This window comes from Argopecten irradians, chromosome 3 (assembly GCF_041381155.1).
Source record: "Argopecten irradians isolate NY chromosome 3, Ai_NY, whole genome shotgun sequence".
NCBI lineage: Eukaryota > Metazoa > Mollusca > Bivalvia > Pectinida > Pectinidae > Argopecten > Argopecten irradians.
The window spans coordinates 8836979-8863643 of NC_091136.1; the positions used below are offsets into that span (position 1 = coordinate 8836979).

At 35.8% G+C, this 26665-nt stretch overlaps 2 protein-coding genes across 22 annotated transcripts in view; one reads left to right on the plus strand and one right to left on the minus strand.

Moving 5' to 3' along the window:
• Positions 1 to 298: 298 nt before the first annotated feature.
• Positions 299 to 7583, plus strand: LOC138317198 (angiopoietin-related protein 7-like). Its single transcript, XM_069258751.1, has 5 exons — positions 299 to 482; positions 3127 to 3239; positions 6195 to 6291; positions 6475 to 6639; positions 7254 to 7583. Exons 1-5 carry the CDS (start codon positions 299 to 301, stop codon positions 7502 to 7504), a joined length of 810 nt encoding a protein of 269 aa, XP_069114852.1. The 3' UTR covers positions 7505 to 7583.
• A 2520-nt stretch (positions 7584 to 10103) lies between these two features.
• LOC138317487 (rho guanine nucleotide exchange factor 11-like) overlaps positions 10104 to 26665 on the minus strand; it is a 99824-nt gene continuing 83262 nt past the window's right edge. For 17 of the 21 annotated variants that reach the window (XM_069259194.1, XM_069259192.1, XM_069259188.1 and 14 more), the window contains 9 exons: positions 26506 to 26581; positions 25450 to 25584; positions 24864 to 25003; positions 22869 to 22978; positions 22220 to 22313; positions 19693 to 19787; positions 17488 to 17547; positions 14732 to 14960; positions 10104 to 14416 (listed from right to left, as the gene is read on the minus strand). In XM_069259194.1, coding sequence (XP_069115295.1) covers positions 13677 to 14416; positions 14732 to 14960; positions 17488 to 17547; positions 19693 to 19787; positions 22220 to 22313; positions 22869 to 22978; positions 24864 to 25003; positions 25450 to 25584; positions 26506 to 26581 — 1679 coding nt within the window. In that variant the 3' untranslated portion in view covers positions 10104 to 13676. The remainder of the gene's footprint in view (positions 14417 to 14731; positions 14961 to 17487; positions 17548 to 19692; positions 19788 to 22219; positions 22314 to 22868; positions 22979 to 24863; positions 25004 to 25449; positions 25585 to 26505; positions 26582 to 26665) is intronic. The other 4 variants (XR_011207768.1, XM_069259189.1, XM_069259195.1 and 1 more) reach the window with 4 other exon arrangements.

Below are 26665 nucleotides of genomic sequence, written 5' to 3' on the forward strand. Positions count from 1 at the left end.
AATCCCCGGAGAGAACCTGATCGATAGAAGAATTTATATCACTTTTTATATGTTAACCTTATACACCAATTGCTGTAGTGGTATAATTGGTAGGGTATATCACGAGATTCAACGAATGGAACCGGACAGTAATGTCATCGTCTTGATGACGATTTGGAAGATAGCTTCCCGAATAAGGAAAACTTTAATGGTAAAAAGATATGTACGATGTTGTTTTCTGTTAATCACTTTCATATCTGTATCGGGAAAGCAACAGTCGTTTATTAGAGTGCATCGGGTGTCCTACGCTGATCTAAGTATGCACACGATTAGTACAAATAAAGAGGTCTGGAGTCGACGTATGTGTGCTCTGTATTGCAATAATGAGGAATGTCTATCTTTTTCCTACACGATGGCCGACAACATTTGTGAAACCTACTCAAAGATGATCAGCGAGGTACCACAAGCTTCAACATCAACATCAACTGTGTATTTCACGAAAGGTAAGATATCTTGGAGCACCACACTTGATAATGTCTTTAACACGTAAAATCTACAATAGCATGTAATGTAAGTACTGCAATAAAATTGGCAAACAAGACATAGAGAAATTATAAGAAATCTAACACTGTGCCTCTTTCAAATTAATGAACAATATTTTAAAGTCGGACGACACATTTTTTTAGCTAAGCGTTCAATAGGCCATAATCACATTCCATTATCAGACATCTCCTGTTTTATGATAACACAAAGTCACCGTAATTTTTATCTATTTTTTTTTCTATGAAAAAACACTATTTCTGTGTTTTTAGCTTTTTTTGCATCTTACAAACGATAATTAATATGAATGAATCTTCTCATTTTACATTTTATCATATCATCCGCATGGTATCAAGTGATTCCAAGTGATCAAGTGATTTCGACGGTGTTACAAAATGTATATTTTTTTCATATGTCATAAGTATGATATGAATTGGAATAATTTTCGTTGGTTGGTAATTCATTGTGACGTAATGACAGAAACAACAAAATAACGCCAGGATAAATAACATAATGTCAGTATTTCGAGGTTGGCGGAACAAAATGGCGGCCTCCGCTGAATTTTTGCAATATATTTTGATATGAAATTATTCAAAATGTAGGTTGTTGTTATTATGTGATAAAAATGTTATTAAATTTGAGCTAATTTTATATGAGATTTTTTGAAATTCGTTTCGAAGTTTAAATATTTGCTCGATCACCAAGGCTCGCAACAATAAAAACTTATCTCATATGAAATTAGCACTTATTTAGATTCTAAAAGTATGTAGTAGTATATTATGCAGATTAGTTTCTGTTCTGAAAGTAAAGCTATGATTTTCATTGTACAGATCTACTCCATAACGCGCTTCAGATACCAAAACAGAACACAATCCATTTTTTCTAAATTATTTAGTTCGATCATGCAAATTATTTAGTTCGATCATGCAAATCGCTTAGCAGTTGTACCATGGAAATTACAGTTGGCAAATATTTAAAGAAACATTATTTCGTAGTCGCATGTTTTATTTATGTTTCCAACAACTTTATCGATTTTTCTTGATCGAAAATGAGAATGCGATGAAAATGCGAATTTTAGATCATCTAAAAATTTAATAAAGAACAGAAAAGTTCTATGAGTTTATGAATTCCCCTGTTAGGAGATCGGTATGTTTAAAATTGAGTTATCAGTACGAGTTCGGCTTATTTATGTTGATATAACTTGTAACTTATTTAATATGGATGCCATACGAAGTTTACCTACTTTCGTAAAAAAAGACACCAATGGAACATCTGCTCCATATATCACTGTAAACTTAACGGTTGGTCTCAACGTACCGTTCAACATATTGATGATTTTTTTAAAAAAAAATCGACATTTTCTCACAGGAGCGGTCAAGAAACTATTGTTCTATCTTTTTTATCTTTGATGTTTTACCGATCGACGTTTTTACTAATTGGCATTGTCAGTTTGTGAACAGTTTTCGACATCTCCAGAAACAACACAAAATCAATAAATTACAGAGAGGAAATGCTAGATGCGGGCAATGGGAGTTTATACAAGAACTCCATCATCTTCTCTGAACTCCCTGGCATGGTAGAATAAGAAAAAGTCATCATAGAGGGAAGGGTCTTATAGGTCTTATCATCCTCGATACTCCAGGGGATCCGATCACTTACGATCTTACAACCCTGGACCACCTCACAGTAAAATTCGAGGCAACAAAACAGAACAGGTAATTTATTCGTTTGATGTACATCAAAAGAGCCATACAACGGTACACTGTGGTTGGCTATATGTGGCTTTAGTGTTGGGGTTGCTCACTCTGTAGTGTTCAAAGGAAATCTTTGCTGGCCTGTGATTGGTTCAGATGCTTTCCGCTGAGCTGCCTCCAATTTTATGAGATAGTCAAGGGATGTAGAGATCGTAAGTGATCGGAACCCCTGGAGTTTCGAGAGTGAGGTCTTATGATCATGGTGTTAGCGTTCCTTTGGAGAGGGAATTAAATGTATAACAGTATATAAAAAGGTTATTCAGTTTTAAAAATACTTAAGTTGGTCAATTACGATAGAGAATATGTCATTTCTTTGTGTCTATAATATTAATCTGTGAAAATCATTCAGAGGTATGGTCAAACATGTATGACATTTTATAAACATTTTCAATAACTCAGAATTTATGTACTGTCTTGCTTTTTATGTTTTATGTATATTTAGATTAAAACATATCTGAAGAAGTTACTTTGTAATTACTAATATCATTGTACAAATTTAAAATGAAATTGTAGACAAAACTTGGCTTCTTGGTTTGACAATTTATAAAAATAAAACCTATGCATTGCATGTATTCCAGTTCTCAAAATATTGAAAATTTGTTTTGGTTAATAACATATTAAAAGCCCTTTTTGATTCGTGAACATGGAATTTACTGTACATATAACTTTAAAAATAATCGGCACTATTTCCGGATAGAGGAGCCTACAGGATATTGTTTAGTTTTGATTATAATGGCTCTCCTGTGAGATTACATTTGATATTATGTAAATATGATGGAAATATCACCTGTGTTGTTTATAGTCAATAACATAATTTCTAAATCTATTCTATATATAATATTCTTATAAAAAGATTTCAGCCGATGTCCCCAAGAATCTCCAACAGGAGTATATAGAATCGATACAGAACTGGGAATCACTATCGAAGTGTTTTGTGATATGGACACTGACGAGGCACCGTGGATAGTAAGTATGACGTGGAGAGTATTGTATCATATAGATCTTCGCTAAAACGATAGCAATAAAAGAAAAAACCAGAGAGACCTTGCACTGGGTGGTGTAAGTGATTGGTTGGGATGGCTATGGTGGTGTTTTTATAAGTGTAAGTCTTTTTTTTGAAAAAAACATAATACATTTTTAACTACAACAAACGCGACATTGCTGTGACAGAATTTTGTTGTTCATTATTTTACATTTTGCACACGCCACCTTGAAGCTGTTGTTGGTTAGAATTTTCGATAATCGAATGAAAAGTAAAGGGGTATCACTTTGGGCCGTTTTACGGCCACTCAGTGATAAGCAAAATATTTTGCATGAAGATACCTTAGGATCAGCTGCATATTGTATGCTATTCATAATATCCTATTTTTTCTACGCTCATGGTAATTTAAGAGATCAAAAGTCAAAGGGTGAAAATTGACATTCTCATTGTTTAAGTCATAATTAATTACATTGTAAATATTAGAACAAAGATAGTATTATTTGCAGTTTTTGCAAGTGAATCTTAGGTTTGTGAAGTTCAGTTAAAAAATTGAAGAAAATTTTTAAAAATAGGTCACAGTGACCTAGTTAAGTATTTTTTTTCTAATTTAATAGCTTGAGATAGATATATAGTACTGCATGTGGATCTTGACATGACCTGATTAAAATGATTACATCCTAGGGTCACATTGGCTAGGTCGCGTGCATAAATTAGGTCATATTCAATTAATGGTATCACCTGTCCACTAAAAATCCTGTTTTCCTGTTTAAATCATGGTTTTAAATTATTTATGTTTGTTTTATGAGCTTATTTCAAGCAACGCCTTCACTGAAGGTATGCTGCCCCATTGCATGATTCTAAAAGGCAACTAAATTGGAATCTTATTTTCGTGGTTACCGAGATGAACAATCATTTATTTTCAACCGTTTCAAAGTGTTTGAATAATATCTAGCACTTGATTTGAATTTTGTCATGATCTTCTTCAGATAACTACCTCCTAGGGTTACATTTGCTGGTTCACGTGCATACATTAGGTCACATCCATTGAAAGATATCGTCTGTCAACTAAATATCTTCTGGATTGCCCATGATTAAAGCAAGTGTTTAAATTATTTAAGTTTGTTTTAAAAGAGCATAATAAAGCAACACCTACATTGCACGTATGGTGTTTGAAGTATGCCTGCTGCCTCATTGCATGATCGGAAAAGGCGCTTAAATTCGGAATTTCAATACTAGTGGCTAACTAGAAAAAATATATTGGATTCCTCTCTCAAACATCACATAGAGAAGGTTTCTCTCATAGGGACACTTTCCTATCACTTTAGACTAGTTATTTTTAAGATAACATTATCTTTTGGCGAACGCTAGATGTAAAATACATGATCTCGTTTGCTAAAGCCACTAGATAAAGGTTCCACAATAGGACAACAGGTACAATTCTAACATTATGCTTGTAATATAGGCGTTGTTTGATATTCTCTCATAAAACAAGCTTAAATAGCTTAAACACTTTCAGAAAACCCATAAGATACATAGTTGACAGACGTTACCTTTCATTAAATATGACCTAACTCATCTCCATCACCCAACTCATCTGACCCTAAGATGCAATCATCTGCAGCAGATCATGAAAATATCCAAATAAAACTGTAAAGGTAACTCTAAAGCTATGAAATGCTTGAAAAAAATAAAGTATTTTCATCTAAGTACCTAAAAAATTAAGATTCCCAATTTAGTCGCCTTTTACAATAATGCAACGAGGCAGCAGGCACAATTCTAACATCCTACCTTTAGTGATGGTTTATCTTGAAACAAACTCACGAAACAAGCTCAAATAATTAAAAATCCCGTTTTAAACATGTGAAAACAGAGGATTATTAGTGGACAGATGACACCATTCATTAATTATGACCTGATTTATGCACGTGACCTAGCCAACGTGACCATAGGATGTAATCATCTTAATCAGGATCAATATGTCAAGATCCACATGCAATACTATATAGCAAATTCAAATCGTTGAAAAATCTTTGTTTTCACTGTGACCTACTTTTTGAATTCAAATCGTTGAAAAATCTTTGTTTTCACTGTGACCTACTTTTTGAATTTTTCATGTTTTCTGAACTGAACTCCCAATCCCAAGACTTACTTACAAAAACTGCAAACATATTACCTTTATTCTAATATATAATTGATTAGGAATTAAACAAGGGAAAAAATGTCAATTTTTACCCTTTGACCTTTGACCTCTAGAATTACCATGAGCGCAGAAAAGAAAAAATCGGATATTCTGAAAAGCATACAATATGAAGCAGACCCTAAGGTATCTTCATGGAAACTATTTTGCTTATCATTGAGTGACCGTAAAACGGCCCAAAGTGATACCCCTCCTTTACCAGACGTAGGTGATTTGAATAAAATACTAATAGTCAAAGTTTTTATGCAAGATAATATCAGTTAGGTCTTTACACGTTATCACAAATAAGGACTCCCTTTCATGCAAGATAATCTAAATTATGTGGTCATTTTCTGTGTGATTTCAAGAGTGGAGTATCAGAAGTTAATGAAATTAGAGTGAAATTAAAGTAGATTATATTACAAAAGTATTTTGAAGTGAAAATAAATTGAGCCATTTTGTTAAGTTAGCCATTGAATTACCCATCAACAAATCAACTATTGGCTACCATGTACAGCCAAAAAACTGTCATGTCAAATAACAATATTGAGATGCAAAATAATTCACGATAAAGGAAGCCATGTGGTATACCCATGTTTAAAAGAACCTACTACGTTTGGTATGAGAAATTAATTAGTATTATCATAAAGTTTAGTTGAAGAGAAGAAACTTCCATTGTGATCTGTAATTGAAGATAATATCATTATCAGCATTATGAAATAAATGATATTTTCATAACTTTGTGACAAAAAAAAACCCACAGGTGATACAAAGGAGAGTAAACGGAGACGTTGATTTCTACCGAGACTGGGACAGCTATAAAACTGGATTTGGAGATTTTCTCGGAAACTTCTGGCTCGGTACGGTTTTGCACTACAAATAAGCACTCACATGATTTTATTTTAATTATTCATTTGAAGTTAGAATTCCACGCATTGGCGAAAGAAAATATAAACATGTAAACAAAGAAAAATCTGTTTATCTATGGAATTTCTTCTTTCAGCAATATGTTTAATTACTCTTTGCTATACTATAATCCAAAGGTAACGAAAATCTGCACCTTTTGACGAAATATCCAAGGATATTACGTGTGGAGCTCGAGGCCTGGGATGGCACGAGAGGATATGCCCAGTACTCCACGTTCAGCGTGTCGTCTGAGGACCAGAATTATCAACTTGGTGTGGCGGGGTTCTCCGGTGATGTGTCATGTAAGTTTTCATAGTAGTATTAAAAGAAAATCTTCTGTAATAATGAAATTCCCTTTATAGCAGCTAAGCAGAAAATAATGAGATATGTTGGAAGGCTTATATAAGTTATGGTTATCACAGCAGTCAAAAGAGAGTGTATATGGAAAACTACAAGGTGGTCAGAAGATCAGAATGTCGCTCTTTTGCTTAGCATCAAATCAACATGATTAGGCATATATCATCTATTCTCATTTCCATTTGTGGATAATGCAATTTGATGACTTGGTCTATTTCACTAAAGCACAATGCCATAAGCGGGCACCGGTGTATAGAGAGCAGCATTGTTCATGATTTTCACCATCAATATCAGGAGAAGACTACGATAGGCTATGAATAACATCATATGTAATAGGCTAAGTCTAAACGTAAGATTGTTCAGACTTAAGAGAGTTTCGTGATCTTTGACCTGGTGCCTCATGTTAATGGAACCTTAAACCAAGGATAAATCATGAACAAGAAATCTTAATAGCTTTTCATTTACAGTAGTGTCAATTGAGTAATTATGGTAATCTCATGATTTTTACCATGCCATTTGTAGGGGTGGCGTTTGGAATGATATTTTATCTCTTCTATAGATGACGCCATGTCTACGTTGGACGCTCGTGCCTTCTCCACGTATGATCGAGACGGCGACATCAACCCCTCTGTGAACTGTGCTGAGCTGCGCCATTGCGGCTGGTGGCTCTTTAATTGCACTCGTGTCAACATTAACGGTCGGTACCAGGCGCACGAAGAGAATCTCACACAAGCCATGACCTGGGTGTATTTTCCTGACACTATGAAATACCTATTGCCGTTAAAGCAGACCAAGATGATGATACGCTAATGCCCGAGATTGGAAAAGAGTATATTCAAACTCTATATAGTAATTTATCATAAACGCTAGCGACAATCGAAAAGATCAATTTATGTATGTTACGCTACATAATGTGCAATGTAATACAATGTAGATCATATACAATAAATAGCCATCTAAGTTTAGGGGGCCGCGGTGGCCCAGTTGTTAAGATGTCCCGACATATTACCACAAGCCCTCCACCTCTGGGATGCGGGTTCGCTGGTCGGTCCACCTCTGGGATGCGGGTTCGCTGGTCGGTGTTTTTTCTCCGGGTACTCCGGCTCTCCTTCACCATCAAACCTTGCACGTCCTTCCTTACATGACCCTGGCCGTTAATAGGACGTTAAACTATTTAAACCCAACAATCTAAGTTTGGTGATAGTATGCTGGTAAAAATTAGTACACAGCATTGGACAAAGACGGGATAGCAATCAATATAGCTGAGTGGATTGTATTCAATCGTAGTTTGGTCTGACTGAAAACGTTGTGTTAACGTTAAGAGCGAGACTCGAGACTAGTTTCATGCGTAGCCGAAACGTAAATGGCGTTATAAGAGTTGTACTGAAGACGATTTTACATAAAACACTACCTTTAGAGGTAGTCTTCATTTGGTGAATATATTGTGTGGTCGATGTGCTGTTATTTGTTCAAATGCGTTTGGAGATTTTTGCTTTTTTCCATTTCCCCCCAATAAGTATGGCTATTAAGCTGATATTTAACATTCGTCAGGTTTGGGAATTTGCTATTAAATTGAATTGTTTTTCGCTAGTTGGTTTTAAATTTCATAGCCATCAAGAGCAAATTAAATTTCTATGATAAACTTTAATAACATCTGTGAATGGCTTGGTAACTTTTATACAAGAACATTTATCGCAAAATTAGAAATATTCAAAACCAAGCCACACCGAAACAAATTGATACCATTCAGCGCCCAGTTGTTCAAAAATATGATTAGCTTAACAAACAAGATTAGTGACATTTTCATTTATCATTTGCTGCAAAACCAGTGATTAAAGATTGTCTAAAATGGGCAGGTAGGTAGAGTAAGAAATACTTAGAAATTCTATGAAATCCTGGTAAGATTGATTAACAAGAAATGATTTTATTTTGATTTGAAAATTGTCACTAAACTGTAATAAGCCTAATACGTTGTATCACCTTTTGATACGGTTTGATAGAACTACATTATTGTGTGTGGGGAAAACGTGGTCATTCTTACTGGCGATGTTTTGAAAATATTTTCAAATGATTGCGGAAACAGGGGCAATTTTGTGAAAATAAAACCTGGACCATGTTAACTTCAAGATGGTTAACTACGTATACGTACTCTAATCATGTGGAATAACTTAAATAGCTTTATAGATGAGCAAGGCACTGTAAAACAACTTTCTTTTCGAGGCTACTCAATTTGGCGATTTCCGTTTCAGAACATTTTTGCGGAGATTAAGTTTTACGGATACAAAATTGAATGAATATATATATTATCTTTGAACTTGAATTGTTTAAGGTATAATTTCGCGGAGATGAAATTTCGCGAATTTACCTTGCTCACTTAATTCGCGATAATCATTCGTAGCACCGTTAATTAATTTTAGGTTGGACTATATGGTTTAAGTTCTTTTTATGTCTAATTCTGTTATTATTTTAAATTTAACGCATACCAATAGTTATTTAAATGTAACCATAAAGAATTTCTCCTTGAAAATACGAGAATCTGCTTGTTTTTTCTCGATCTTTGACAAAGTATTCTATTGGATGTAAATACACTTATTTGACATCGTTTCAGAACAATTGGAATGGACTATGACACATTCTCCATATACACTTAAGTTTTTATATCAGAACGTAAATCTGTAAATAAATATCAGAACGGCGTAAAACTCTTTTTTAATCTATGTCCATATGTTTTAACTGGTACTAGTTCAATTCTATTGGATTACATTAACGTTGTCAAAAGTGAACTTTTTCTTAACCCGTCAACATCAAAAGTGAACTTTTTCTTAACCCGTCAACACCAAAAGTAGACTTTTTTTAATCCGTCAACACCAAAATTGGATTTTTTCTTCACCTATTAACACCAAAAATGGACTTTTTCTTAACCTGTCAACACTAGAAGTTTTTTCATAACCAGTCAACACCAAAAGTGGACGTTTTCTGAACCAGTCAACACCAAAAGTGGACTTTTTCCTAACCCGTCAACACCAAAAGTGGACTTTTTCTTAACCCGTCAACACCAAAAGTGGACTTTTTCTTAACCCGTCAACACCAAAAGTGGACTTTTTCTTAACCCGTCAACACCAAAAGTGGACTTTTTCTTAACCCGTCAACATAAGAAGTGGACCGACCTTTTCTTAACCCGTCATCACCAGAAGGATCTATTTTCTCCGATTTTTGTCCTTGCGTTCTGACTAGTGCATTTTTTAGTTCATGTGGATGTGAATAATTTTGCCATAAAGTGAATTTTATTGCAAATGTTGATGTGGTTGTTGCAAGACAAGCAACACCTTAGTTTCCCTTCCTCCACTTTTGTGTATGGCAAGGCAAAAATAATGAAAAATGCACAAAGAAAAGCCAAAAAAGATATCATTTTTGACGTTTTATTAGAATACTTTTCCATGATCGCAGCCATTCATGATTTGGTAAGTATAATAACAGTGACAGAAGCAAGCTTGTTTATAAACATGCTCTTTCTTTCTTCTATAGTTTGCAAAATATCCAACAAGTTCCTGAATGCATTCAGAAGAATTTAAATTACAGTATACACTAACAGTTCTATATACAACAAGGAATAGCCACAAAGGGCACAAGCACTTACTACATACACAATATATATATATATGTATAATATATAAACAGGGTTATGGTCAGGCTCCCTCCAAACTGAAATAGGTCAGTCTGATTCTGCCAACTACAAAACTCATCACTTTGACTATGGTCACTGCTGAACTGACCACTCAGACTCTATGGCCACATCAGTACTGGCCAGCCGGATTCTGCCCACTACAAAACTCACCACTTTGGCTATGGTCACTCCGCAACTGACCACTTGAATCTGCCTACATCAGTATTGGTCAGCCTGATTCTGCCCACACCAGAACTGACCTCTATGATTATGTAAGTCTGATTGCTGCCCCAACGCTGCCTTAGACTAATATACCCACATTAGTAATGACCCATTCTACCCCGCCAACACCACTACTGGCTGATCTGTACATACTGACGACCAGACAGATGTTGAGGGTTGAGCTGTTAATGGTCCTAGAGATTGAGGTTTTGACAGCCTGGATGGGGTAGAAAGTGATCAAATCTGTTGTGGGAGAGTATGCAGACAAGAACAGAGCATTAAGCAAATGCTGGGACTAAGACCTGGCTTGAGTGTTAGGCAAAATGTAAGGGAAGTGCTATTACAGGTTTAAGCTTTAGCCAAAGTTCTTTTGTTAATAAGATACTCTGAGATGAAAATGGACAGTATAACAAAGACCAGACCCAGGCCTGATCAGAGTAATGGGCATTTTTATGGCAAACCTCAAAAGGTTAAACTGCATGATGATCAGAAATCTTAGATGTTCTTGTTCAGGTAAGCTGGGCAGAACACAGATATTCAGAAATGGTCGCAGTGATGGGTAACTACATAAGGGCAGAACCCAGGAACCCAGACCTGGTCATAATGATGGGTATAGCTCTTAGAGCAGAACCCAGGGACCCAAACCTAGGACGAATCATTGGCATATCTGCCGGGACAGAACTCAATGACCTGGACCGATAGATAAACCTGTAAGGGCAGAACCCATGGACCCAGACCAGGCCACAGTGATGAGTATAGCTGTTACATCAGAACTCAGAGACCAAGACCTGGGCTGAGTGATGGGTAAAGCTGTAAGGGCAGAACCTAAACTGGTTTATATTGAAATTTGAACACCTTAATCAGATACAGTAGATAGAACCAGCACTGGTTTAACATTGTATGTCGAAGGTAATCATAAACTTTTTTTTTCTGGTTACCTTGTCTGCAGATAACAACGTGTCTTTAAAAAGAAATAAAATGTCATTATATGGTAACAGAGTTGCTGAACTTGCTACAACATGTCACTGTAATGATATTACATGGTCTTTAATACCTTGGTATGTTGTAACACGATACTGCATTTTAACAATTCACCTAACCATAAGTTGCTTCAGCAAAACAAATCTGTTGTTATAGGGTAACAATGTCACTACCGCAAAACAAAAGGACACTATAGTGTTCCTATAGTGATAGAATATGTCGCTAAAAAAAACTTGTGTCACTTTAGTGAAACAATGCTTCACTATAGAGAAGAAACATATCACTTAAATGAAAGAATATTTCACTTCAGTGAAAAATGTTTCTTTGAGATCCTAAATGTTGCATAAGCACAGCTTCAATGCATCTTTTTATAAAACACTTTAGAATCACACTCCATCAGACAAATACAAACTGCTGAGATTTGTTTCGCATTGATTGGCTTTTCCATGTATAGGAGTTTTATTGACACATTATTTGTTAGTTATTGAACAATTTGGTGTATGGAATATAAGAGAGGTACATTAAATGTGTCCACCAGAGGCACACACCAACAATTAGACGTGTGAGACCAGCTGTAGAGGGGTAAAACTACAGACCTATTTACACTGTACAGAAAATATACATTCAGTCAGCACAGAATCTTGTAGACGAAAGACTTCACCATGAAACAATTTAAAATACAGTAAATCCCTCAAATAGAATTATTGTGACAACAATTTTAAAAGACATGAAATGTATAATTTATGCTGCTCAACATACGCTCATCTTTCACCCTCACACATATTCACCTCTCTCACCTTCCTAGCACCTTTCTTACTATCACCAAACATGGTCACTAGCTTTAAAGAATGATTAAAAAACAGAAAAGATAGGGAAACAAATGCATAAGTTAGAATCTAAATTAACAGCTGATAACATTTAAAACCTATATACTAGCCAAACACATAATGGAAGCGTCCAACCATGACCAGTTTCCTTAGAAAAATCACTGCACTGTGACTGCCTTTCATGCAAAAAACTCATTGTGATCATACATATGATTAAGCATGCTTCTTTTGATACCTCTGATCGTAGTTATCACGGCGAGAGATTTCAGCAGAGAGAGAGTCGGGAAGACCACCTGTGTAATTATATAGGGAATTAATTATTGATGTACGGAGACTTCAATCAGAAGCGGATCATGGTTGTTACACTCCCGCTGTGTATGTATCACATTCTAGAATTATACATGGAAGAATATTGCATTAGAAAGTTCTGTACGATGGTTATTAGCTATAAAAGCACGATGAGGTCAGAAGTACAATACCTGACAGAGCCCAGCTTTAGCGTAAACCCCATCCCCAGATGATGGTAGGCCGTATCCAACATTTCATCTGATGATAAACTTGGTCTACATCAGATTATCCCGGGCCATACTTGTACAGGGCATACCCAGATCTGGACCCTTAAATCAACATTGACAGGCTGCATAGCCTTTGCTCCAGAAAAGATTAATATTAAGGGCACCAGACCAGCAGGGATGGTTAAAGATGCCAGTACAATGTATAACCTTAACTTAGGCATTGATATAGTTTATTGCCACTTTATACACTATACAATGATGTATCACCAGTGTGATAATCCTGTAGAAGTATGACCATCATACTTTATTAAAGCGACCTATGACCTGGCCCAATTGTATTAAAGCGACCTATGACCTGGCCCAATTGTTACAAAGTGACCTATGACCTGGCCCAATTGTTACAAAGTGACTTATGACCTGGCCCAATGGTTACAAAGTGACTTATGACCTGGCCCAATGGTTACAAATTGACCTATGACCTGGCCCAATTATTACAAAATGACCTATGACCTGGCCAAATTGTCACAAAATGACCTATGACCTGGCCCAATTGTTACAAAGTGACTTATGACCTGGCCAAATGGTTATAAAGTGACTTATGACCTGGCCCAATTGTTACAAAGTGACCTATGACCTTGCCCAATTGTTACAAAGTGACCTATGACCTGGCCCCATTGTTCAACCTGTACTAACTGACCTCTGTGCTACTGTATAGCTAAGACCCGTGAACACACCGCTTAGTTGACAATTAAGATAATAGATTATACACATCACTAAATGTCTACTGTCATCTCCTCTAGGGCAGCCCCACCTTCCACCGTCAGACGGTCAAGGTCGGTTTTGTTGTCCAGTACACATGAACTGTCTATAAGTTGCCTGTTGTCGACAGCACACTGTTCCGTGCTGGAGAGAATATGCTCATTATTTTGTGTCCTTAGGTTATCTGTATCACTTTCGCCCTCAGTGTCTCTTTTCTCCACCTCCTCCACCTCCACATCCCGCATCTCCACATCACTCTCTGTTAGATTATCTCCCTTTTCACTACTCTCTGTCAGGTTGTCTCCTTTTTCAGAACTAACTACCATATCCTCCTCCAGTCCACTTTCCCTTCCAGCGACTCCCTCAAGCCGATCACTGGCATCCTCATAATCTTCCAGACTATCACGACGACCACCCCCACTTTCACCATCATTACTTTCCACTACAGGAAGTTCCTGTATCAAGTCCTCCACAATTTCTGTGATCTCGTCGGCTACCACTTCAGCAACGCGATGTACCTCGACGTCTTGATTGTCACCAGGGGAGACAATCTCTTCCTCAGAAAGAGGTGGTGGGTCGCGGTCATCAACAGATTCGTAGTCTGGTGGCTCTACTCCAACCAAATTCTCTCCCATAATATCCACTATTTCTTGAGGCAGCTCGGTCGCTGTGGAGTCATTCTCAGGGAATTCCATCTCCATGGCATTAACAGGCTCCACATTTTGAATTTCTAGTTGATCTTCCTTGGCAATTTCTGTGAAATAGAATGTGTAAAGATAATGTTCATGTTTGAGAAACAACACTGATATAAACTTCCATATCTGGAAACATGAATACAGCCAGGAATGATATTAGGAAGATTCATTGACTACCTGCCAGTCTTTAAAGTAAAATGCAAACTACTAACCAAGGACAAACTGTGCTAAATTTAATACTAAACGCATATCATAAGACAGAAATTGAAATATATCTATTACTTTCAGAGGAAAGATTTGACAGGTTATGTTTGTAACAAGTAATTATAAAGAAGTGAAGAATCAGTGTACCGGGCCAGGTAGGAGATTTTTACCTGTATCTGTGTCTGTAGAATCGATCTGTGTCAGCGTACCATCCTCTGCGATATCTGAAGCTGTTGAGGCGACCGAGATGATACTTGTTGGTCGCGCCAGCGTCACATCAGTCGGTGATGAGGACGACACACGTCGTTGGATTTCCCGTAGCATATTGAGTTCATCCTGGGCAGCCTTCAGCTCCTGACGTAGCCGCTCTCGTTCATCGTCACGGTTGTTGACCACAGCCTATTAACGGAGTTAATATTTACTCATAACATTTACATAAATGTTTTAACTCTTACAGAATCTATATACAAGATCTTGAATCAGAACTGAATCATGACCATTAGCCAATCAGAACTTACCTTTATCTTTAAAATTTTTTTATTAAGTTTGAAGTCCTTAAAAAGATCAATTGATTTTTTTTTTAAAGCTGTGAATTTATTGCTATATATTTCTCCACTAACTGCATTCTCCAGTTTACTATATTATGGGTAATTTCAGATTTAATATTATTATTTCATTACAGGTTAGTTGACAATCAGTCTGTGTAACAGGATCTTGGTTGATATTTTGTGGATTATAGCAGTGATATATTACATAATATTAATATATATATATATATATATATGTCATAATGGATATAAATAAATTATTCTCCGTAATAATCATAAAAGCATGCAAGCACAAATAACTGTAAAAAATACTCCTATAGGGAAAACTAAAAAATAAACAAAATCATGATCATAAAAACACATTGTTACTTAATCTTAAAATCATAACGAGGAGACAGACTCTCTTAGTGCATTCAGTAAACAAATGACATACGCTATATATCTAAACAAAGCCATGCAGTGACTCTTAACACCCAATAGGGGTCACTCATGGGGTCATACCCATCTCATTATGTCTATCGAAAAAATTTCGGACATACACAACATAGCAGCGAGGATTGGAAAACCATGCTACTCTGGTAAGACCTTGTAACAAATTTTTTGGTCTATGTTAATCTGTATCAGGTTTGTCATAGTGAAATTTAGATAAAACAGATGTTGTACATTCTTTACTAAAACAAAAAATATTTGTAATATTCATTAACTTTTCTTTACTTCTGCAATAGACCAATAATACATTATTGCTACATTAATTGTTATTCTTCAAAATCACAATAATTAAACATTTCACAATAATAAACATTTCAAAATTCATATTAGACTTTCAAATTTTACGCTATGTTTGGTAATTAAGTTTATGTAATTGTACACTTTGAAGCCCCTTTAACAAGCACTTTCTGCAACATAATCTAATGTACAAACTTTATGCAAAAATGATAACTTTGTGATTAAAAGCTGTATTTAACAAGCAAACTCAGTTGGATAATGAAAAGGCCACAGGACGGAAGACAATCTTAAAGGTCTGTCCAAATTTGTTTCTTTGCAAATATCAGTCCTAAAGCATGCATGGCTACAGTCGACAGTACAAACTTAGGATCATTTATCCAGCTTGTCAATACATGTACATACATAACAGGGGAGATAACTACACCCCTCCCCTACTTTTATACAAATGCATTATAGTACTTCATTCTATTTAAACGATACGTCTAAATTGATTTGAATTATGAACATAAAAGTTTTATATAAATAGTATGTGCTAAAATGTAGTTTTCTATGTTCACTATGTTTGGAGACAAAAAATATTTATGAGACATCTAGTGACAAATAACCCACAATACAATTAGTTGACACATAAAATCACAAATAATCTAAAACAAACAATCACAGTCCGGTCTTTAATCCAGTATGTCAGATACAATAAATAGTTCTGTTTATATATGGGGACGTTAGTATACATGGTGGAATATGTGTGGTGATATTGGTCTTGACCTTTGAAAAGGTCATTTCTAGAATGACCTTGACCTTGGCCATAAATCTCTGATTCTCCATTAACCAAATAAGTGAAACTATTCTGCTAAGATAATGCCAAAATTTTTATCAATTCTACAGCAACCTTTGCCCAAGCTACCAGTAATGAAAATAACCATATCAAATGATAATGTCTGTACTATGGTCAATGTATGGCCCTAGCCAATGAAAAGGACCAAACTATACATCGTAGCAATATATGGCCCTGCTTGTACTTTTAACTACGTGGCTCCAGCTAAATGGAAGTGTGTACACTACAGATCAATATGGCCCTAGCTAGCTCTTTGTACTACGATAATCATATATCGCAAAGCCTGTGAAAATGCACATACTTTAACTATATGGTCCTAGCCAATGAAACTGCCTGTTCAATAACCAAATGACCCTAGCCAATGAAGCTACCCGTACAAGGCATCGGCCAATGAAACTCCCAGTATATAATATATGCTACCGACCAATGAAACTTTCCATACTATAGATATATGGCTCCAGCCAATAAAACTGCCAATGAAACTTCCCATACTATAACTATATGGCCCCAGCCAATGAAATTTCTCATACTATAACTAAATGGCCCTAGCCAATGAAATTTCTCGTACTATAACTATATGGCCCAAGCCAATAAAACTTCCCGTAATAAACTATATATGGCCCCACTATATGGCCCCACCATGAAACTTCCCGTAATACAACTATATGGCCCCAGCCAATGAAACTTCCCGTATTATATGACCCCAGCCAATGAAACTTCCCCTACTATATGGCCCCAGCCAATGGAACTGTTTGACTAAGGTGACTGTGGCCATGCTGTGTTAGTAAAGGTAACAGAACTAGAGATGCGGACTCACTGAGGAGGAGGAGGACGCGGGTTGTCCCGCGGTCAGGGCAGAGTAAGCCCTCGTCTTTTCCTGTCAGAACAAACACATATTACATACAGCAACCTGTCTAAGACCCAGAAACTAGTCACAAAGGCCTGAGCAATGTCTGCTGTGGTTCTACATCAATCCTCACACAGTCAAATATCTTTGTATTTCTAATGATAAAAAACATTTTCTAGAAGCATTTTCTCAAGGAAAAAGGCGAAGTGAAATATCACTGTGGAATAAACCCACTTCTTCAATCTAAACTGTTAATGTCAAAATGTAGGTTACAGTGACCTAGTTTTGGAGCATGAATTCTTATATAAATGAACCTGTATATAAGATATCTATAAGATATAAACATTATCGTTAGTATGTAGTTGATCCTCATTGAAGGTTGACACTAAAAATAAACCCAACTAACAAAGCCTAGCAATTGTAATAATAATTTGATTTTCACCAAACTAACAGTTTATTTGTCATTTTTAAAACTTATTTTAGTGGCAATTTCATTTTGTGTTTTCGTGTCTAATGCCTTTTTCACAGAGATTTGATACCACAATTTACCAGACTTATATGATAACGCTGTACATGTGTACAAAACATTTTCGCACCAATTAATTTTTGTTATTGCCAATTCGCTAAGGAAAACCAAATTGAATTACATGTGAAAGTAAGTTGCTCTATAATAAGCGTACATTGTGTATCAAAAATCTTAGTATTCCTGTCATTAAATGTCTGCAAAAAAAAAAATTATATATAAAAACTGCTAAATTTCAAACCCTGAACAGATTATTGCTCAGATCTTTAAAAGACAGCAAGATACAGTGAAGTTGGATGCACGCCGCCATTTGGCCGTGAAATGTGACCAGTTACAACTGTCCTGAACTAACACAGTGATATTGGTGTACCCTTAACATGCCAAATCACATTAACCTTATGTAATACATGTATATATACATGTATAGCCTTTAAATTATTTGGAGCTTACATGAAGTACATGATTTTGTAAAGCATTTCTTGTCTCTATTGGAAATTTTTAAATTAATTCAATGTTGTTGGTTTTTTTTTTTATGTTATGTTATGTATAGGCAATGATTGTTTATGAACTTTTGTATGTAGCACAGAGCATAGGCTTTTGACTGTTGCTAATGTTCAGGGACTAGATTTGGTGTCTTAATGGTAAAGATGTCCAATAGTTTACCACAAAGCCAGCAGATTGGCAAAAGGCTAAAGGTATCTGACAGGTCTACCATTAGCCCTCTACCTTGGCACCACTGTCGATTAAAATAATAATTTGTGAGGTGAAAAACTGACAACTTGGTTGATTTTCTTCTTCATAAAAATAGAATGTTCCATGTCTAATAAAAATAGAATGTTCCATGTCTAATGAAGACTTGTGTGTTTAAAAGGTAATGTGAATGTCATTTTTCTAGTCTTTAAAAAGTTTAATATTTATCTAGACTATTTTTCCTCTGCTCCAACACAAATATAACTGATTTAAGATACAACATCCGTGACAAAAAGTGCTCCATTCCATCCAGGCATTTCAAAATAAGGCAACATTTAGGAACAGTTTCTCAACATACAACATCTAAGCTGTGGCTGTGGATTACCATGGTAACAACACTGAGGCAGTTACACAACATGGCAGACTACAGATGTACAACAACTAGGGAGCATCTCAAAACCCCTTCTTTTTTTATCAAAATATCAACAATATTACAAGGAGAAAACAAAACCCTGATCTAAACATTATCTATTTCTATACATACACAAACACGTCAAGATACAGGAACTTTTACTTATGTCAAATTTGATAATGAAAATTTCAAAATCTTACCACACAACTGACAAATATTTCACATCAGATTTATCGTTTTTCAAGTTTTATCTAAATGATGGGAGATTTTATCTATGATTTTAGCTATAACTATATTTTGGCAGCTGCAGACAATGAATTAAAAATCTAAACAAGATGTGAAAACCTAGGCCTGATCTTCATTACAAAGCTAAAATTACAACTACATAGTGGAAAGTTGGAACATCTATAGACGTATTTCTAACAAGGGAGACGATTGAAATATTCAATGAAGATTTCAAACTGGTGACAAAAATATTCTAAAAGATCTGGAATTAAGACACTGAAGTCCAGCTATCAGACAATATCAATACAAAGGGGAGATAACTCACCAGGAGATTGGTAAGGATTTGGTTCATTCTGTTGGCCATCTCTCGTAGTTTGTCCATTGGTATTGGCATGGAAAGGTCCTCCTTGGCTAGACCAGCTGTAGATAAATATGGCAGGCTCGTTACTATCAGTCGCATGTTACACCAATATACAAATACTTACCACAACCAGGAGTTACAGTTTACAAGTACTTCTGGACAGATATCTTTAAAGCCGTAAAGCATTTAATGAAGGTTAAATAGCTTTAACAATGTTTGTTTTCTGCATTTAATTTTCAATGACTTTTAACCAGTAAAGATTTCATGCGGGAGAAATATCTCAAATAAATTGCTGACGAGTAAACCATGCACGACTAAAATGCCTGCCCTTCTATTATCATAAAAGTCATATCTTTAGGCTATGCCCTCAATGGCAGTCTGCTGAGTCCAACTCGATTTGCCCGGTTCTTCATCTAGAATTAGAATTTTACTCAATGTGTTGCTCTTCTGCTCCAAGAAGCTCTGACATGAATAAGATGGAATGTTTTCTATGAAGACTTCTCTTCTAAGAAGGGAGCACAAATCGAGTTGGACCCAGAAGTCATTTTATACAGTCTAAAGTCACATTAGCATTAATAGGTCATGTGTTTACAGTTTGGTCTATATCCATAATAAGTATGAAGCTATTTCTGTTGGTGCTCTGAAGTCCTGTCCACAACTAAGGAGAATGTCTGTGGTAATGTCATGATGTCATAATGGATATGAAGTCGTGTAAAAATATCAAGACAAATGTAGTCATTACGACAATAGAATTAACACAGACTTCTAACTACCCCTAGATATCAAAGGTACCGTATGGCGACCACAGAAACATTTTTGAAAATATCGATCTCACTTCAGTTAGTCTAAAATTCAGCTGAACTAGATGTTAGGTGGCAAGCTTATAACACATGGAAACAAAAGGAATGCACACATGCTAGAATATGGGCGGAGTCGTCAACAATCCCTAGGAACAAACAGAGAGGCGTACACTCTCCATGACATGCTACAGTAGAGGGCGGTAATGCCCTACCCTGTAAAACTACTGTATCAACACATAGAAACCTCACAGTTTATTATAACTACAACACAATGTGCCAGAAAAAAAATCTGTAATGAAAAGAGAAATAAAATAGTGCAGATTTAAGCAAGTTTATCCTTAGTGTGCATTTAAATCAACTTAGTACACCACTTTATGTCTAATAACACTAACAAATTATTGTAAAAAGTAGGCCCACTCACCAAAACTTTCCAGATCCCTATATAAAGAATTTACCCGAAATTTTTCTCTAAAAGTAAGCCCACCCATCAAAACTTTCCAGATCCCTATCTAAGGAATTTACCCGAAACTTCTCTCTAAAAGTAAGCCCACTCAATAAAACTTTCCAGATCCCTGTATAACGAATTTACCCAAAATTTTTCTCTTAAAGTTAGCCCACTCACCAAAACTTAAAAGATTCCTATCTAACAAATTTACCCAAAACTTTTCTCTAAAAGTAAGCCCACCCATCAAAACTTTCCAGATCCCTATCTAAGGAATTTACCCGAAACTTTTCTCTAAAAGTAAGCCCACTCACCAAAACTTTAAAAATTCCTATCTAATAAATTTTCCCGAAACTTCTCTCTAAAAGTGAGCCCACTAACCAAAACTTTCCAGATCCCTATCTATCGAATTTACTCGAAACTTCTCTATAAAAGTAAGCCCACTCATCAAAACTTTCCAGACCCCTATCTAATAAATTAACTTGAAACTTCTCTCTAAAAGTAAGCCACAAGTAAGCCCACTCACCAAAACTTTCCAGATCCCTATCTAACGAGTTTACCCGAAACTTCTCCCTAAAAGTAAGCCCATTCACAAAACTTTCCTGATCCCTATCTAATGAATTTACTGGAAACTTCTCTATAAAAGTAAGCTCACTCATCAGAACTTTCCAGATCCCTATCTAACGAGTTTACCCGAAACTTCTCCCTAAAAGTAAGCCCATTCACAAAACTTTCCAGATCCCTATCTAATGAATTTACTGGAAACTTCTCTGTAAAAGTAAGCCCTCTCACCAAAACTTTCCAGATTCCTAACTCAAGTTTACCCGAAACTTCTGACTATAAGTTATAGCAATTCACCAAGAGTATCCAATGCTCTTTACAATAACCTTTTTCTTCATTTAGCAATTATTTTTATTTTTCAAAAAAGTCTTTTCCTAACTAAAAAGGACAAATTCAATCAAACTACATTATCTTCCTTGTGGGAGATTGTTAATCCCATTTAAAGGAAATGACTGATATCCCAGACTATTCTCTATCCTTGATTAACCCTCTAAACCGAATTTCTCTGCCAAATTGTATAATTCTAACAGCCATATGTAACTGTGCCAGCCATATTTATTATACACTGACATAGAAGTTGTATCACATCTCAATCCTCTGCCTCCTCATTACGTTATCACTATGACCGGTTGAGAGATATTTGCCCCACCCTAAACCCCCCAGATCCCCACCCCAATGCAACACCTACATTCTGCACTGTTTAAGACATTGATACACTGCTCCGATTCTTGGGCCATGTCCAGTAAGAGCTCGCTAATCGGCCGTCCACTGTCTGCACTCGACTGCAACACGAAACATAAAACAGATTGAATATGGAAGACGCACATCAGAAGTAATAGTTTTACTTTAGGATCTATACTTATTAGAATGATAATTGGCCACAAGTAGCAGCCATGATTATAGAAGCCATGTTTATTATAAATGATTAGAGAAGGTTCTGTGATATCACTCATGTCTCAAAAAAAAAATGGTCAAAAAATTTACGAGTTTTCCGAAGAAAAACTACAAACCATATTTTGAAAACTTTTGTCTTTTCTCAAAGTTGAACTAACTAACTGCATCTCCAAAATTGTTTGTTTTTTGTGTTGTGTGTAATTTGATTAGAATACAAAATGAAGTTGAACAGATTTTTTCTAATCAATCCTCTAAAAAGTCAGCATTAGACACAAGGTAGACATGTAGAATTAATCTTAATCTAAATCAACAATCTCTACTAATTAAAGCTTTCAAAACTTGATATGCATAACAGAGCATCATTAAAGGAAATCTGTACTGTATTTTAGTAATCTAAAATAAGACTGATTGCTGACATATTTTATCAGTTTAACCTGCCTTACCTGTATCGGTAATGAACTGTCCTTCTCGTGTAGTTTGAGAATCTCCTTCAGTATAAGTCGGCGGTCCTTCATCTTCTTAACAATATCCGAGTCCAGCATCTGTAGCTTGTCTGTGTAAGGGACACAGGGGCTCAGTCTCATAGCAACATGCACCGTGATGCAATACCAGGAAGGAACATTCTACCACAGTTACACTAGGTCAAGTTACCATGGCAACATCTCAAAAAGTCACCATGACATTACCTCACTAATTTACCATAGCTTCATTTTGCTTCATGTCAACACTATGCAGTTGCCATGTATAGCAACAATAGCAAGACTTGGTAATTACTATGCCTTATCATCTGATATCCATAGCACCAATGGTAACAAAATATATGGTTACCATGATAGTTCTTGTATATTTTAGATGAATTAGTTTATTTTCTAAAAATTATTGTCAAAGACCTGGCAAAAAAAATCAATTTATCATAGAACATATAGCAATGAACAATATCTTAAAATTTCATGATTTGACAGATTTGATTTGATAAAAGTTTTTCACAATTCCTTAAGATGATATTGCATGCAGTAGAATGTTCCCAATCACTGGATAAATTGTTAGTAAAATCAACCAGTTCTTGCCAAAATCCACAATTATATGTTTCAACTACTTATTTTTGATGGAAAAAAAAACCAGTATAAAAAATACTCTTGTACTTTCATGACACATCTACAAATTGTATAAATCTCATTCAAATGGATGGTTCTGAATACTCTTCCAACAAACATTACAAGTTAATTTTATTAACATTAATGTTGGATTTTGGCAAGAAAAGACACTAAAGAACTGATGACGTTAGATTATCTAAATATACTGGACATAACAAGACACCACCATAACAAATCAACACTTGGAACCATGGTTGCTAAGCTTCCATGACGATTGTTGCCATGGTGATTTCACATAGAGGATTCATAGGAGGAGTTTTCTCCAACAACGGTGGACAACAACAGATGAAACCATGCCAACATACAAACGGCCCAATATATATATATATCACACTATGTATGGGGGAGTGAAGAGAGACACTACCTCAACTACCCAGAGATCTAATGCAGCTATACTGGAAACTACAATTTCATTTCATTTACTTTGTGACAATACTCAACCTCAGCACATTTTATCATACCTCTTATATCATAATATCCCATAACATGCATCACCCGTATGTCTTTAATATATCAAATCTAGAATCAAATTAAAGTTGTAAACATTGCTAATATAACAGGAAAGGCTTAAACTGTTTGATGGGAGGGAACATTAGCTAAACAACTCTTAACTACAAATTCTAAAGGGGTAGAAGTTGTCAACCAGGGAGCTGATGGGAAACACAGTGTAGGGGATAGGAGTATATCGAAATATAGGATTTCATATCTAAGGGGTGGGTATATACCAAAAGGTACATACTTTGGGGGTAGAGAGGTGTAACTAGGGAGTTATAGGTACATCCGAAGGAGGAGGAGGGTAAATTTAAAGGGAAGGGAGTGTATTTATCAGGGAAATAACAGGATACAGGGGATTAGGGGCCTATATGAGGGAGACTAGAGGCAAGGGGCACAGATTAGGGAGTTGATGAGTAACATAATTGAGAAGTAAGCAAACGAGGGCAATGTATCTAAAGGGTAATACATCTAGAAGATAAAACCGTTTTTAGAGGAAAATAGGCTGAGGTAGTGGATAGCTCAGGGGCAAGGAAATAAATTCAAGAAGGGATTAAGGTATTTCTAACCCAGGGGTATGTCCCTAGAGGTGTGAGGGGGTATATACCTAGAGGTGTGAGGGGGTATATACCTAGGGTGTGGGGTACACTCCTAAAGGACAGGAGATATATACCCTAGTTGTGGGGGTACATTCCTAGGAGGTAGGGGATATATACCCTAGTTGTGGGGATACATATCCTAGGGGGCGGGGAATAGTGTACATACCTAGAGGGCAGGAAATATTGTACATACCTAGCGGTGTGAGGACTGGTTGTGCTTTTGCTGTGACAGCGTCCTTGATGACCATATCTTCTGGCTGGATGAGCCCAGGTTCCTCGGACAGTTCAACCTGCTCTGCCATGAACTCCCCACCTGGACTTGAACCAGTTGTACTGAACGGGGGGAAAAAAATTCATTTTGGTAACACAAATTGTTTTCTAGGACTGTATGCTTTTCATTAAATTTTGATCAAAGTGAAGTAACAGAATCTATTACAGCAGAATAAGACTGGATATTATAGTTCTACAGCCTTTTTACCTGTTTTATGAAGTGGATAGAGTTCAGCGTATACATATCACAGCCTAACAAATGTGTATAATATATGAAGTTGCAGCAACACATGAATACAAATAGGGATTATGTATAAACAGAGCTACTAATTTGCCAAAATAAAACCTGCTCTATCACAAATTTTATAGTGAAGTCGGCAAAAAGAAATAAAGTATCTAAATTAATGGTAGCACAGACTGACCAGGTCAGGGTGAGTTTATATGCATATTGTTCCTCCACTGTACCACTGTTCCTAAGTAGTTCAGACTAAGGGGAGGTAACTACATACCTGCGGTTTTCCACCTGCAGTGTGTCTCTGTCCTGACTGATAACTTCTGGTTGTGTGTTAGCTACGTCAGTTACTGTGGCCTTGATGTGTTTATCTTTGAAGGCGTCTGCTGCATCTTTGATGTACTTACACCACCTAAAAAGGTCAAAGGTCAAAAATAGACAAACATCTTACTTCGTTATGAATCATGTAATGGAGAATAAAACATGGTTTTAATTAATGATGACTATCTGATCTACCTGGACCTAATGTTATTTGGTGAAATTATTGTGTTTGCTTCTCAATATCATCAGTCCACTTATGGAGTCTGGGAGAAATAGTCAATGTAGAATAAAGCCAAACATGTTTGTAGCAGAATAACAATATATTGACAAAATATCATTGATTCCCAGAAAACACTTATGTTTGATATGTTACATGCACAATAAAACACTTTTTCATGGTTATAATGTAGTAATTTTCATTCCCTGTCAATGTTACTATAAAATATTTGTAATATGTGCATAACGAACTACAATCATAATTAAGTGATTTTGTTGTCCCTAAATGTTTGTTATAACTCTATTACTTTAACTACTATGTTTTCTTTAAAGATGCTCCACCGCCGATAGAGCATAAATGATATTCATCATTTGAACAATAATTGGTGTTTAATCGTGTATATAAAGGTCTAGTTAACACAAAAAAAAATATACAAAATGATTAATTTTGGCTTTGGTGAATGCGTAATCAGTACTTCATTCAATATAGGATATAGTGCCATGGAATTTTTTCGGGATGCAATTAATTAATTTTCATATTTTGAACTTGAAGTAAAATTAGAAGCTCAAACTTTTCAAAGGTGGTAATGGTGTAAACTAAGTAACTTTTGTAACAGAAGAAAAATACTAAATCGTCTGCTTCTGTTTTTGATAGTGAAAATATACCATTTGTCAGCGGTGGAGCATCTTTAAGTTTCTATACAGATTCCTCACAATCCTGTTGTACTGTAGACCCTAACCTGTAACATCCCTATATCAGTACTCAAAGTGACTATGCAATCTGCTGAGGACTTACTTTCTCTGTTCCTCAGCGGTGTGTGCTGACAATTCGTAGATCTGTGACTTAGACACCACAAAGAAAGCCTTTTTATCTAAAATAGAATTTGAGAACAACTGTCATCATACTTCAAACCCATTTTCACGTTAGTTACATAAATATAGCTATGTTATTTGCA

Bases quoted from the DNA above. Each gene is read 5' to 3' on its own strand.
- LOC138317198 (XM_069258751.1), top strand. From the start codon at position 299: ATGCACACGATTAGTACAAATAAAGAGGTCTGGAGTCGACGTATGTGT. The intron at 483-3,126 runs GTAAGATATCTT...TCTTATAAAAAG, and splicing joins AACTGTGTATTTCACGAAAG to ATTTCAGCCGATGTCCCCAA. The intron at 6,640-7,253 runs GTAAGTTTTCAT...TCTCTTCTATAG, and splicing joins GTTCTCCGGTGATGTGTCAT to ATGACGCCATGTCTACGTTG.